Here is a 15074-nt window from a genome sequence, read left to right as displayed (position 1 = left end):
ATACTGGAATGGGTTGCCATTCCCTTCTCCAGGGGATCTCCCTGACCCAGAGATCGAACTCAGGTCTCCCACATTGCAGGCAGATAGTTTACCATCTGAACCAAAGGGAAAGAAGCCCACTTAAGAGGGAACCTTCCTTTATGTCTTCATTAGGGAAACACTGAAGGTTTTGCTGTGTTAGCATCTGCTTATAAACAATTATCTTTCAGAAGAAGAAGAAGAAAAAGAATAATATCCAACAACAATATGACACTCTATTACTTTTTCTCAGACTGACACATATAAGAAACAGTACCAGTTAGTTAAATGCATATATGGCTCTTGGCCTAAATGCTAGCCAAAGAAGATTTAGGAATCTTCCCAAGATAGAATTTGGAGGGAAGGAGGGCTGGAGACGCGTTTATTCTTATCATGAACTCTGGTATTAGACTCTGGAGTCCAAACTTCTTAGTGGATGGACTTTTGGTATTCTCAAGTATATCTCTCCAAATATGATTGCCTTACATAATTTTACAGCAGGCCCAAAGGATTGCTTCTTTTATGAAGCAAGGCTGGAAAATGTTACTACTTGATGGTTCAGTAGAATGACCACTGGCATCTTAAAGAGAAAACCAAAACACAGCAAAGAAACTTCTCCAGTTGGCTTTCTTCTGGATGAAATTCTTAGCATTGTTATTCTACTGTAAAAGCTACTGTAAAATTGTAACGTGTGTAGCTTTCATTCTGATTCTTTAAAAGCATTTACTTTCCAATTATCTCTTTCACCTGTTTCCTAGGGGAATCTCTGTGCTGTGCTTCGTTGCTCAGTCATGGTCCACTCTCTGTGACCCTGTGAACCGTTGCCCGCTAGGCTCCTCTGTCCACGGGGATTCTCCAGGCAAGAATACTGGGCTGGGTTGTCCTGCCGTCCTCCGGGGGATCTTCCCAAACCAGAGACTGAACCAGGTCTCCCGCATCATGGGTGGATTCTTTACCATCTGAGCTACCAGGGAAGCCCAAGAATACTGGAGTGGGTAACTTGACCCTTTTCCAGAGGATCTTCCTGACCCAGGAATTGTACTGGGGTCTCCTGCCTTGTAGGCAGATTCTTCACTAGCTGAGCTACCGGGGAAGCCTACCCTCATCAAACTCTGCCCAAATTCCTGCCACAGCTCTTTGCACTACAAGTTCTATATGTTATTTCTACTTATTTGTTTTCTTCAGTTTTAATAGTTTTCTTTCTCTGCTCCCGCATTAAATCAATGTAGTTGACTTCACATTGATTTCTAGATTAAACAATTGGATAAAATTATTCCATAAGATGTGAGAGTATTAAAAGTGAAAATGTTAATTGTTCAGTCATGTGTTTACTCTTAGCAACCCCAAGGACTGTAGCCCACCAGGCTCCTCCATTCATGGAATTCTCCAGACAAGAACACTGGAGAGGGTAGCCATTCCTTTCTCCAGGGAATCTTCCCAACCCAGGGATTGAACCAGGCTCTCCTATATTACAGGCAAATTCTTTATCATCTGAGCTACCAGGGAAGCCCATAGTGATGATAACTGGTAGGCAAATCCCCCCAAGAGGAACTAGTATACTATGAGAAGAGGGAGGAGGGTAGCCTAGATTGAATTCAGTATAATTATCAGTGAGCCATTTATTGAGCCTGTGCAAGGAGATGGAGACAGCTTGAGCCTAACATGGGCTGAAACTTTGAAACCAGGATCATTGAAAACAAACCTATTATTTCTCAACAGATTATATTTTCTTGGACCATGTCCATCTTTTCTAAAAATGAAGGAACTAAGACACGTTGCTTAAAGCAGTGAGGCACCTTTATCCCAGACTCATATGTTTAAAATGCAATTGTTGTAAGGAACGCAAAAGCTCAAATTGCCAGCCAACTGAAGGGGTAATTGTATTGAAGAAAAAGTTAATCTTTATTTAACTTTCCTAAATTATGTACTCAAGCACTGCAAACTGTCATAATCTCCTTGTTTCAAATGAAGTGGATTATTTATTTGTGATAATGGGCACATATGCTCATTAACATGCTGTCATAAACAGCTGTATTAAATTCATTGTGTGTTCTGTGACATAAATAAGGTGTTCAGCATGAGGTTGTTGTTTAAAATATAGGCCCCGGGAAGAACAAAAAAGCAATAAATGCTTTTTAATATCGTTGCCTGGTCTTGAATTCTAAATTTATTTCTGCCTTATTAATGCTACTTGTATGGAAATTGCAGGTATTACTCTAGTGAAATATCTTGACATTTAAGGACGTTAGAACTTCTTTCTACTTTCTCATCCTTGGTGTATCTCTCTCTGGCTGTTCACTGTTGACATCTCAGTATGTTCAGAACAGCGTTCATTTGATGAATAGCTTCGACCCATCCTACTTCTGAAAGTTTCCAAACTGTATCTTGACTTTGAAGACCATCTAGTTCAACACCCTCATTTTTCAGAAGGAACTGAGCTTCTGAGGACTTAAAAGGCTTGTTTCAGTTACACATCTTTAAATACTAAAGCCAGGACCAAGGATTAATTGTCTAGGCTCCTCTCGCAGTATACGAATGCTTTCCACTAGAGGAATGGGCAGTGATCATTATGTTGGTAACACTAAAACAGCCTGAGGGAAGGACGATTGTATTGGACAGTGAGGGGACCATGCTGTACCTTTTGGGATATTTTTGCCATTATAATTTATGGTTGACACAGTACTCACTGTTATCTTACAATTGATATTAATGTGAGCAACCTTGTAGCTGTTTTCTTTGGGTTCATGACCTAGTTGGATGAAAGGAGTGTATGACAATGAATGTTGGGCAAATTTTGACAGAATAAGTAAAGTAACAGACTTATTTTGACTGTGAGGTTCAGGAAAAATAGGTTTGTGGGAGCATGGCAGAAAATACTATGGAGAAACAGTAAGAAGTTGTTCAGCTTTATCTTCGCTGGTAGATGAAGTATTCAAAACTGAGAATATGTCTGCCCATTGGTGCTAGTATGGGTCCGTCCTTTACCAAAATATTGATCATAAGCAATTTAGATGCCTGCTTTTTAAATGATGAAAAACTGAAACATTTTAACAAATTACAACAAAAATTGTTCTCATCACAGAAAAATTAAGGAAGCTAGTGATTATTGTCCTGGGGAGATTGAAGCTAAAACATAACTTAGAGGAGGTGATGTTTTTAAAGAAATTAAATGCTGCCTCAAAAGAACAAGGAGCTCTTACAAAGATGTGTTCTCTCTGCATTGTTACACAATGTGATTCAAGAGCAAAATGAGATTAAATGGAAGCAAGAAAATTTAGTTAAGACTCTAAGGATGATTCAGTATTACAACAAGATACCTAGGGATATTGTAGATTCCATAGTCCCAGAGATCATTGAAAATGAAACAGAAAGTAATTGAACTTGAGTGATTTAGGAATACACCTTTCGGAGCAAAGGGTGAGCCCCAATGACCTCCTAAGACCTCGTCCAAGTCTTTGATTCAACAACCAAATATTCTGCAAATGCTGTGTTACCCTGGAACCAGCACTTTAACTAACTATACTTGTTCTATCACCTCCAGATTCTTAAACAATCTTCTCTTCTGTCTTTTGATTTCTTATATTCATGTATGTTTATGAAAAAAATTTCTAATTATAATATTCACCTAGTCTTCCCGGCTCACGAGCAGCATTTGGATGGAAGTTAAGATACATCAGGGATTTGTGACTTTAGGTGGTAGGTTTATTGTGTCTTGCTTCTGCAAATGGGATTTCTTACCTATTTAAAACTCAACTGAGCTTTGTTCTAAATAATTTTTCCCATCCTGTTTGGGGTTGATTTTTCTGTTGTAGTTATTAATGGAATACCATGTCTGAATGTATTTTTTGGATAATTTAATTGATAGTATAATCAGAATGCAGAGATAGAAATATCCTCAAATCTTAGCTGCCCCACCACTAACCATTACTGCTTTAAGATATCTAGTTTGAATTGGAAAATTTATTAATCTCTTCTAACTTTTCAAGTATGGATTGATATGTGATGATAGCCTTGCCTAGATTTCTATACATTCTTAATTTTTCATATGATTACTTTTGGGACCAATAGTTTCATTAGTTGTGGTTATCTCAGTTGGACACCTTTTCCCTTCTCTAATACAACATCCTTGCTTTTATTTACTTTTTAAGCCTTTATTGAATTTGTTACAATATTGCTTTTATGTTTTGTTTTTTTGGCCGCAAGTATGTGGGATCTTAGTTGTCTGAGCAGAGAGTGACCTCGCACCCCTTGCATTGGGAGGCGAAGGTTTAGTTGCTGGATCAAGAAGGAAGTCCCCTTTCGTTTTTAAGTTTCACTTATTCTTGCACGTTTTGCAAAGACCCAGATTGTTTGAAAAAAGTTTTGTGAAGGCCAGGGCTGGCCTCGTGAGCTCGTTTAGAAGAAGTGAACGTATTTCTCTGTGCTTTCCCGTTCCAGCTTTCCAGATCAAGTCTTTCACATCCCTGCGCTTCCTGTCGGAGCCCTCGGATGCCGTCACTATGCGCGGAGGGAACGTCCTCCTGAACTGCTCCGCGGAGTCCGACCGGGGAGTCCCCGTCATCAAGTGGAAGAAAGACGGCATCCACCTCGCCTTGGGAATGGACGAAAGGAAGCAGCAGCTTCCAAATGGGTCTCTGTTGATACAAAACGTACTTCACTCCAGGCACCATAAGCCAGACGAGGGACTTTATCAGTGTGAGGCGTCTTTAGGGGACGCTGGGTCAATTGTTAGTCGGACAGCAAGAGTTGCAGTAGCAGGTGAGTGGATATTTCCTTTTTCCCCTCTTTCTTTTCCATCTCTTCTTTTTACTCCTGGTTTTTTTTTTTTTTTTGAGATTGAAAAGAAATGGCTAATCTTTGCGGAAACAATGTATATTTTTAAGAAAAAGAAAAGTAATGTAAAAACGTGTATGCTTGTTTTCTCGTAGTCTTGGTTGACTTTTTCTCCAAATTAACTTGGAAAATAGTAGAGAATCTCAGGTTAGTCTCATTAACCTGACATTATGAGATTTTCCAAAACAAAATTTTGTTCAAGTTGATCCAATACTTAGGTTGGAGGGAGGTGTTTTCATTAATAGAAAAATAATTTCCTAATTAATTCCATTTACAACGTCACTAATGATGAAAATGACATATGATGAAATGATGAAAATGACTAATGAGGAAAACGACTCACGTTCGTCGAGTCGGTGATGCCATCCAACCGTCACCTCATCTGGTTGAGGTGCGGTGGTTGGGTGGCATCCCTGACTCATCAGAGGAGAGTTTGAGCCAACTCCGGGAGTTTGTGATGGACAGGGAGGCCTGGTGTGCTGTAATTCATGGGGTCGCAAAGAGTTGGACACGAGCAACTGAACTGAACTGAATGATGAAAAATTGGAGTTTGTGCATATGTGTTCTTGTTGTTTTTTTTTTTAACCTTTAGAGCAGTGGATTTTATTATAATTATGTTGGCTACAATATATAAATTCCAAATGAAAAGTAAAAATTTGATTAGTGCCTCCAAATATCTTTACACTTGATAATGTATTGACTCAATAACAGAATAATAAGATGAAAAGTTTTTCTTTCATATTTGTTTTGAAAGGTTGTTGACTTTGAGAGAAAACAGTACTGAGTATTCTGTAATCCATTTGCCCTACTTATTTTAATTATTATTTTTAAACTTTTTATTTTGTATTGGGGTATAGCTGATTAACAATGTTGTGATAGTTTCACGTGTACAGTGAAGGGGATGAAAATATCCATCCCAACTCCCTATTTCTCCCCCACCTTTCCCCCCCAGCAACCATAAATTTATTCTTTAAGTCTGTGAGTCTGTTTCTATTTTGTAAGTAATTTCATTTGTATCATTTCTTTTTATATTCACATATAAGGGGGGTCATATGATATTTTTCCTTTTCTGCATGACTCACCTCACTCAATGTGACATCTCTGAGTCCCATCCATGTTGCTGCAAATGGCATTATTTCATTCCTTTTAATGGCTAAGTAATATTCCTTTGTATATGTGTACCACATCTTCTTTATCCATTTCTCTGTTGATGGACCCCATTTATTTTTATTAGAGGACAGCTCATAATTATTTCTTTTAAGAGTTCTGTGGGGAGAGGAGTTAAATTTTTACTCATTTCAATAATGATTCAGCTAAAAGCTGGGCTTTGGTTCTATTTTGATTCTGTTTTTGTTTTTAATTTTGATATTAGACACAAAACAAGGCAAATGTCTCCAACCCTAAATTTAGATCTTCAAGTAGGTTAACAGGTTTGAAGGGCTCCCTTAATCAGCTCCGTTCTAACTTAACCGCCAGTTCTAGTCACTGAAGTGAACAGGCCATAATGTAGTCCTTTATACTGGTTTCCTTTCCCAGGCTGCAGGTTTTTCTATATCCAGGAAAACTAATGAGGATTCATTTTCAGCAATAAGATATGCTCGGACCATGAGGCAGGGCCACCACTTCCCCGTGTACTCTTATAGTGAAGATGCAACAGAGTGAAAAATCTGAAAAAAAAAAAAAAAAAAAGCGGGGGCGGGGGGATTTTTGTCAGAGGATGATAAAAAAAATTAGATCTCATAGATAAACAATGAGTACGTAAATTAAGCTTCCTGCCACTCTTTTCTGACATCTTTTCCCCACTAGGGACTCTCTTTCATATTTAGTTAGAGCAGACTCTCCTAGGGCAAAGATGTCCCAGTAAGCAGGGTCTTCCCCTGGGGATACAGTGGTCAGCCATCCTGGTCTAACCTGGACTCACCTTCTTTTAGCACTTGAACGTACTGTATCCTGAGAACTTCTTCAGTCCCAGGTAAAGCTACAATAGTGGGTCACCTACCTAATGGTACCCTCCACCTGCTTTAGCAATGCTAGACTGAAGCATGGATACAGAATCTCTCCTTTAACTCAAGAGCCATGGGAGGTGGCATCTTTTCATGGAAACTGAGGCTATCGGCCACCTGGGATCTCTGAGGGATGGGTGCTGAAGTTTGACAGAGCATAGAATGTAGAGAGAACTGAAAGTCCAAGTTAATGATGATTGATTAAAAAGGAAAGTGGGGGACTTCTCTGGTGGTCCAGGGGTTAAGTCTCCACGCTGCCAATGTAAGGACGCAGGTTCAGTTCTTCGTTGGGGAACTTAAGAACCCACCTACCATGCAGTATAGCCCAAATATTTTTAAAAGTAATAATATAGGTAAAAAGAAAAGTGGAGCAACTGCTGAAGGTTAAGTTAAAAACTGTTTTCCTGAAGTGCTCCAAATGAAGCAGAAAGCGTACAGTTTAATTTTCCCACATTTGAGAATTTTCAGACACTGAGATTCCATCTGTCAGTTGTCCGCAATACAAGGTGAAAGTGAAAGTTGCTCAGTCATGTTCAACTCTTTGCGACCCCATAGACCATAGCCCATGGAATTCTCCAGGCCAGAATACTGGAGTGAGTAACTTTTCCCTTCTCTAGGTGATCTTCCCAACCCAGGGATCGAGCCCAGGTCTCCCACTTTGCAGGCAGATTCTTTACCAGCTGAGCCACAAGGGAAGGCCACAGTATAAGGCAGCTCTGCTGATTTGAATGAATCAGGCCGGTGTTTTGATGCCTCTTCTGAAAAGCACACACATACGTGCTGCTAATGAAAATATCCTGAAAATTTGTGGTTTCTGCTTCCTTTGATCTAGATCCAGTTTTGCATGTTCTGTTTCAATGGCAAGATGAAGAATAACCCCTTCCCTGTGAGATGTTAAAATAAAGTGACTTCGACTTTTGACTTTCATATTCTGTACAAGGATAGGCTGGCAGATTCAGTCACTGAGTTACAATCTCATATTAGATTGTATCATTTCAAGGCAATAAGGCTGTTCGCAGCGTTTTAAACACTTACCTTGCTGTTTGGCAACACAGCATACATCACTGTTATGTCTGCTGAGGTTAAGATTGCCAAACCACTGGAATGCACAAGGGGAATATATCTTCCCCATAATAAAGACCATGGGCCTGATTTAATCTCATTTTAAAGCATTAGCAGTCAATAAACCAGTCAGTCCTAAAAGGTAACAGGTAGCTTTGCTTTAGATGAGAAAAAAATATCTGTTCTCTACCCTCAGGTGCTGTGTAGAGCCCATTTAATAGAATGCTTCTCTTCCATTTTTGCTTTCTCGAAGTCTTTTGATAAAAAGAAATGTGGCAAATGAAATCTGCATTTAATCAATCAGCTCATTTTATGCAATGATCTTGCCATGCACCATTCATTCTGTTTTTTAGTAACTTCTCAAGTGCTGTTTAAGCCCCTGAATGTGCACTTAGCTGGAGAGAAAGGGAGAGTAAGAAAGAGAACCGAAATGCTACCAGCCCATTCAACATCCTGTTAAACATCTCAGTGTAAGGGACTACTGACTGTCAGTATTTCTGGGAATTGTGAGTTCTATCAATAAGGAACACCTGGGATATTAAATCTCTGTTTGAAAGCAGCTTGGCCAGTGCTGGCTGAAACTTGAGACTTGTATTTGTATCCAATTAGCTCTAATCTAAAATGGTACAGTATTTCTCTGCCTTGTATAGAAACTTTAGATTGAGAGCAGTTGGAGAGTGAAGCAGAGTCAGACTTTGTTTATATAACTTCTCCTATTCCTTTCATTCAGGACCTAGAAAATCACTGGGCTTGTTTAGTAGTTTTTCAGTAGATATTTATTTTACCAATGAAGATGGGGGACTTTCTATCATTGATGGAGAGGTTTTGGCCAATGCAGTTTTCTTCCTTTTCTTCTTCTTCCACTTCTTTGCTATTGAACTTGATGTGGTTAGTTAAATTTGCCTGTTTGTTGTCCCTACTCTTGATGGGAAGAGTTTGATTGATTGTTTGATAGCAGATTGATTGATATCTCCATAGTCTACAAGTTAATTAAGTACTAGAAGATGGATTCTACTGGAATATTCACAGGCGACTTGGGAAAATAGAAGGTGTGTGCCAGCTTCCTTGTTTCTTCCCATAACTTTCAGGAGGAGCTTGCATCTGGGCGGGCATGTCTTTCCTATGTCATCGGTTGTCAGCTATCTGAGCCTGTGGATTCTCCTCTGTAAATCAGACATAATAATAATCGATCTCCTAAGGCTGTGATGCTTTCAAAGAATGTCTCAGATGTAAAGCCATGGTGCAGAGTAGATTCCTGTTCAATAGCAGCAATGGTATGTGTAGACTTAATAATGGTTATTATTGTGTTATTACAATTATTACTACTAGGAAATGATAGCTTTCAGTATTCGCATGTGATGGTGCAAAACATATTTGGGGGAGGAGGGAAGAGAGTAATACAGGCTGCAAAACCCAAGCCATAAATAATGTCATCTTGGATCAGATATCTGCTCTGCAGTCCGTAGGACCAACTGGCAAGACTGAACTGAGCTTCTGAAGGGTTGAATCTATGCTGTTTGTTAGCCCACAGTGCCAAAATCAGTTTGACTACAAAATCATTTTTCAAAAGTTGATTTACCATTACGTCAGTGGAGCCAATGTGATTTGTGTTGAGTCTAGATCAAGCAATATCTGCTGTCATTTTTGAGGGAAAAAAAAATGTGGAGCAATCTTCTCAACTAAGCCTCCTTAATACCCTTCCAACTGAAAAAGGTTCACCTAAGCTGTGTCTATAGGAGTTGGTCTAGATTGAGAGTTTGACATAATCTCACCTTCAAGGAAAAAAAAAAAAGAATAAATAATGCTAATATGTAAGAAAGCCAGATCACTATGGAGCTCCTTCAGATAATCATGAAAGAACCATCTTACTCATTTTTCCTAATTACACCACCACCACACAGCCACCATCCAAATCACCCACCTACTCGCCTCACATGACCACTTGCCCATCCACTTCTCCTGCAGGGCTCTGAGAAGCTCAGTTCAGTTCAGTCTCTCAGTCATGTCCGACTCTTTGTGACCCCATGGACTGCAGCATGCCAGGCTTCCCTGTCCATCACCAACTCCCAGAGCCTGATCAAACTCATGTCTGTTGAGTTGGTGATGCCATCCAACCGTCTCATCCTCTGTCGTCCCCTTCTCCTCCTGCCTTCAATCTTTCCCAGCATCAGGGTCTTTTACAATGAGTCAGAACTTAAGTGCTTCCTCTGCTTGTATTCACACTCTTGGGGATGAATGGGGACCCTCTCTCCTCCCCAGTGTGAGCAAACAGTGACTGCAGGATATATTATAGAGCACGTATGCTCAGGTAGATTCCTTTTTTGTTAATTTTTAAGCACTTACAGCTTGAATATTGAAACCATTGACTTGCTTTTTTAAATAACACTTCACTCTTTGCACAATGTATTTATTGGCATTACCTCATGATGTTCAAAAATGTTCTGAAATATAGATACTCAAAATGACAGAGAACAAACTGAAAAGAGGTAATTAATGACTGTCTATGGGCAGAAACTAGAATTCAGATTGTCCAACTGGCACACACTTATTCTCTTATCTTTTGCTTCTCACTGTAAGGACTGGGCTTCCCTGGTAGCTCAGCTGGTACAGAATCCGCCTGCAATGTGGGAGACCTGGGTTCAATGCCTGGGTTGGAAAGGTCCCCTGGAGAAGGGAATGGCTACCCACTCCAGTATTCTGGGCTGGAGAATTCCATGAACTGTATAGTAAGAAGTAGGGTTAAGGATACTGTGAATAATTTCCCACTTATTCAGTCACTTATTTTTTTAATTAATGAAACTCTCAAAAATATAAACTAAGGGGAAAATAATAGTAGATTTCATTTATCCAATTATTCCTTTGAAAATGTCCATTCTTTATGGATGTAGGGGTTCAGAATAGCCCTCCCCAAGATGTGTTACTTTTGGCATATGGATTATTTTGAGCTAAAAGCAGATAGTGAAGGACAGGAAAGCGTGGTGTGCTGCAGTCCATGGGGTTGAAAAGAGTCAGACACAGCTTAGCGACTGAAGGACCACATAAGGAAGCAGTGGAGATCCGGTGGGCTCAAGAGAAAGTACTTATCTCTGTCTCTTAACAAATGAAGAATTTAAATTGAGGATTTTTTTTTCCCCCAGAAAAAGAGTTATTACCAGAGATACATTTTATCTAAGTGGCCCCATCTACATGGCAGGACAAATATCTTGTTACCAAATGTCTGCTCTTCATATTCCTGTGACTGACCCTCTTGTCCTTGGAAGCCCTGTTGTGTATCTCATTCCTTAGCTCAGGATGGAATACATACCACATTTTGCTTTCCTATCTTTGAACTTCTCATATATGTGGGCTCTCTTACATTCTCATGTATCTGGGATTTTCATATGTACAAAATTAATTATTATGTTCTCCTATTAATCTGTCATGTCAATTTAATTCTTAGACCATTTAGAAGAACCTAGAAGGGTAAAGGAAATATTTTTTTTCTCTCTCCAGCATGGGAAAACACTATGATTTGGATGTTTTCTTCTAAGATAAGAAGATTTCACTATCGTAAATATACATTAAATAATAACACAAGATAAATCTTTCCTGAAATGGAGAGAATATGTGATTTTTAAAATAAGCTTATAAATAATCTTCGTAGGGGCAAGATTTTGGTTATCTTTTATCTTGTTAAGTGGTTTTATAATTCAGGCCAAATTTGCATTTTTTTTCTATTTCTTGAAAATCAAGAAAATAAAAGGCCAACTAAATTGCATTTACTTGAGTTGTTATTTCATTCAGGAGCATTTTTTTTTTACTTCCTTATTACAATAGATGTTTCAAGATGCAAATTGTAGCACTCTGCTTTTAAATAACACAGGCATTATAATTAAAATTCCCCTGAGTTAAAAAAAAATAATTAGTTACTTGAGGAGTTGTTTCAGTGAATTCTCTTCCAGAATGCCTCCCATTTAAATGAGTTATGAAATAATTAGTGAAAGCATATTATGGTGAGAGGAGCTAAAATTGCCTCAGCAGAATGGAGCATTTTGTGAAATGATAACCTGACCTTTACGTTTTTACTTAAAAGAAAACAGGAAAGGGAGCTTGTCTTAAGAGAAGAGAGAATAAACTACATTGCCTCGGGCCACTCAAATGTTATAGAAAGGAAACAGCAAGGGAAAAAAATGCTCATATTCCTTTTCTCTACAGAAACAAATATAAGGATCTTGGCCTAGAAGGTCAAGTTCACTCAGTGAAGCAAGTTGGAAAATGTATCCCAGTGCCCTTGAATGCTCTCAGAATTCTATTTTGGGGAAGGTTCAGATACAGAGTAAAGTTTTAGATTTTTTACTGATAGGAATATTATTTATTTTCAAATGGTAAGCAGGAAAATTCATTGTTCTAACTGCATAATTCTTAATGGTCTTTATTATCTTCATTTAGCTAAATGTTCCTTTTGCTTTGTGGTTAAAACAAGAGCTAGAAAGAAAATATAAGGAAGAACTGTGGTGTTGTAAGTAATTGTATGTGTGCTAATCTTATAATTTTCTTTTAGTTTTATTGCCAAATAAAACTAGAATAATCACTAATATTGTCCTAATGCCTACTTACACACTCCCACACCCTCAACTTAAATAATTGCAGTTTAAAGAGTAGGTTTTTAGTTGCCTCCTTCCTAAGTCAGTTAACTGTGCAGTAAAATTAGTATAGAAATATATTACTGAAAAAATATGCAGAGTAGAAAGACATCTTCTACGTGATAAAAATTACAAAAACAAACCTTACAGGGCTTTTTATATTAGAAACACCAACAAAATAACTTTAAAAAAATCTTCCAACCTTTCATTTCCTTTCCTTTGTTATGAATTCTGATTCATATGACAATAAAATTCAGTATCTTAAGAGCACCTTTTTTCATTCTACCCTTAAGCTAGTTACAGTGTGATTTTTGCTGGTGCTGTAATAAAAATCAAGAGTTAATATCTAAAATAGGAATACTCTTTAGTGATACTAATATTAAATAGTAAAATAGTACAGTGGTGTGTGTGTGTTAGTTGCTTAGTTGTGTCTGACTCTTTGTGACCGAGTAAACAAAAACTCTTGAATTCTAGAAGACCCCTTTGGAATACAAGAGGGTCTTTTGTTGTTGTTAGTTGTTGTTTGATAAGTGTCAGGCTAACAAAGATAAATCAGAGAAAGTAGATAGACCAGGTGTCATCACTGTGAATCTCTGATGAAACGATGATTGATGATTCCTTTAATGAAACATTTTTACTTTTATGAACCTATCACTGGTACTGATTTTCTTCCTATTAGTTTTTTATGCCTATGCTAAGCGTATTATTTAAATTTAGTATTACCTAAACATCCTTGAATGAAGTATTTATATTAGATTCAGGTTTCTTCTGCAAATTAAGGAAAGATTCAAACTTAGGGAATGTTCTAAAAACTAAGTTAGAATAAATAATGGAAAATCTCAGTGTATGTAGTCCCTAAATCATCTTAGACTTTTCCCATCAAGATTCATACGCAGAGATGAGCGTACAGATACCATCAGTGAAAGCATACCTCTTTAGGAGAAGGCATGCTGTGTGCTGTGCTTAGTCGCTCAGTCGTGTTCAACTCTGCAACCCCATCAACTGTAACTCACCAGGTATTGCTTTTTTAAAGGTCTGCTTTTATGCTTATGATATATATATATATTCCATATTCAATAATCTAATTTGTTGGTCATTTATCATATAATTGCTAAATTTGCCTATTATTCAGTAGATGTGAGAATTAGGATAAATCAGAGTTGATTTCTGGTGATTAGGCAGCCATTAGTGTGCAAAAAGGAGCCATGTATTCTTAATGTAGCAGTAACTTGCTTTGGACCATTATGAGTTTAGCATAAAACAAGAGCAACAAAACAATGATAAACATTTTTGATAGCAAATAAATAATCACAGTAAATCCCAAATATATCTCCTCATTTCACAATATACTGGGAATGTGTATATGTATTAATATACACACACATACACACAGACACATATATATATATATGTATAAGAGTTGACTCATTGGAAAAGACTCTGATGCTGGGAGGGATTGGGGGCAGGAGGAGAAGGGGACGACAGAGGATGAGATGGCTGGATGGCATCATGGACTCGATGGACGTGAATCTGAGTGAACTCTGGGAGTTGGTGATGGACAGGGAGGCCTGGCGTGCTGCGATTCATGGGGTCGCAAAGAGTTGGACACGACTGAGCGACTGAACTGAACTGAACTGATATATATATATATATATACACACTCATATAGTACCATATCACAGTATTTTCAGAGCTACATTTTGAAAGTTCTTTGGAGACTTTGTATAAAAGACAAAACCTCTTGCCTTAGTCCCAGAAGTCAGAGTGTTTTAAACTGAAAGGCAGTTTGGGAAACCGTCCCAAAGCATCAGAAAAGCAGTCTTTTTTTATTAGTTAATTTTTCTTGTGTGTGTGTGTGAGAAGCAGTGCATATTTCACACCCTCCTTACCTGGGACTTGTCTCTAAATGCCATTCAGATATCAAGGAACCAGCTGTAATGAGGCCCTATATAGCTGTGGGGCAGTGAGAATGTGACTTGTAAGGAGACATTTATATTTGGTCTTTATCCCAATAATGTCACAGGGCTCCTAAAAGCTTAGGATTTCCTAAGTGGTGAGAGAGTCTTTTATTACGTGAATGAGGTGACTTCTGAACCCCACCTCGGGATGGGGGCTGGTTGCCTGGGGAACCAAGCTTGCCAGTGAAGAGAGTGTTGGTACTTTCAGTCTTACCCCCATGACTTCTGGTAGAGGAAAGGATCTGGAGGTTGAACTGATCAATGATGTCTGTCATTTAATCAATCCTGCCTGTGTAATGAAGCCTTCATAGAGACTCAAAAGGAGAAGGGGCCTAGCGAGTCTAGGTTGGTAACAGGTGGGGGTGTTGGGCTAGAGTCACGGTCATGGTTATAACGTCAGACTCATGGGTGTGGAAGCTCCACAGCCTTTCCATATACCTTCCCCTGTGTGTCTCTTCCATCTGGCTCTTCCTCACTCGTATCCTTTCAAGATAAACTGGAGACCCAGTGAGTAAAATGTTTCTCTAAGTTCTGTGAACCACTCCAGTAAATTGACTGAGCCCAAGGAGGAGGTCATT

At 38.5% G+C, this 15074-nt stretch overlaps 1 protein-coding gene across 1 annotated transcript in view; it reads left to right on the top strand.

Annotated features, from left to right (window-relative positions):
- The first annotated feature begins 3846 nt into the window (after positions 1-3846).
- Positions 3847-15074, top strand: part of DCC (DCC netrin 1 receptor) — an 811418-nt gene continuing 800190 nt past the window's right edge. Inside the window, exons 1-2 of the mRNA XM_040264220.1 lie at positions 3847-3856; positions 4456-4776. Of these exons, the coding sequence (XP_040120154.1) occupies positions 3847-3856; positions 4456-4776 (331 nt within the window). The remainder of the gene's footprint in view (positions 3857-4455; positions 4777-15074) is intronic.

Source organism: Oryx dammah, unplaced genomic scaffold, assembly GCF_014754425.2.
Source record: "Oryx dammah isolate SB20612 unplaced genomic scaffold, SCBI_Odam_1.1 HiC_scaffold_22, whole genome shotgun sequence".
NCBI lineage: Eukaryota > Metazoa > Chordata > Mammalia > Artiodactyla > Bovidae > Oryx > Oryx dammah.
Note: the sequence above shows the minus strand (reverse complement) of the source record. Positions and strands in the feature narration are given on the sequence as shown.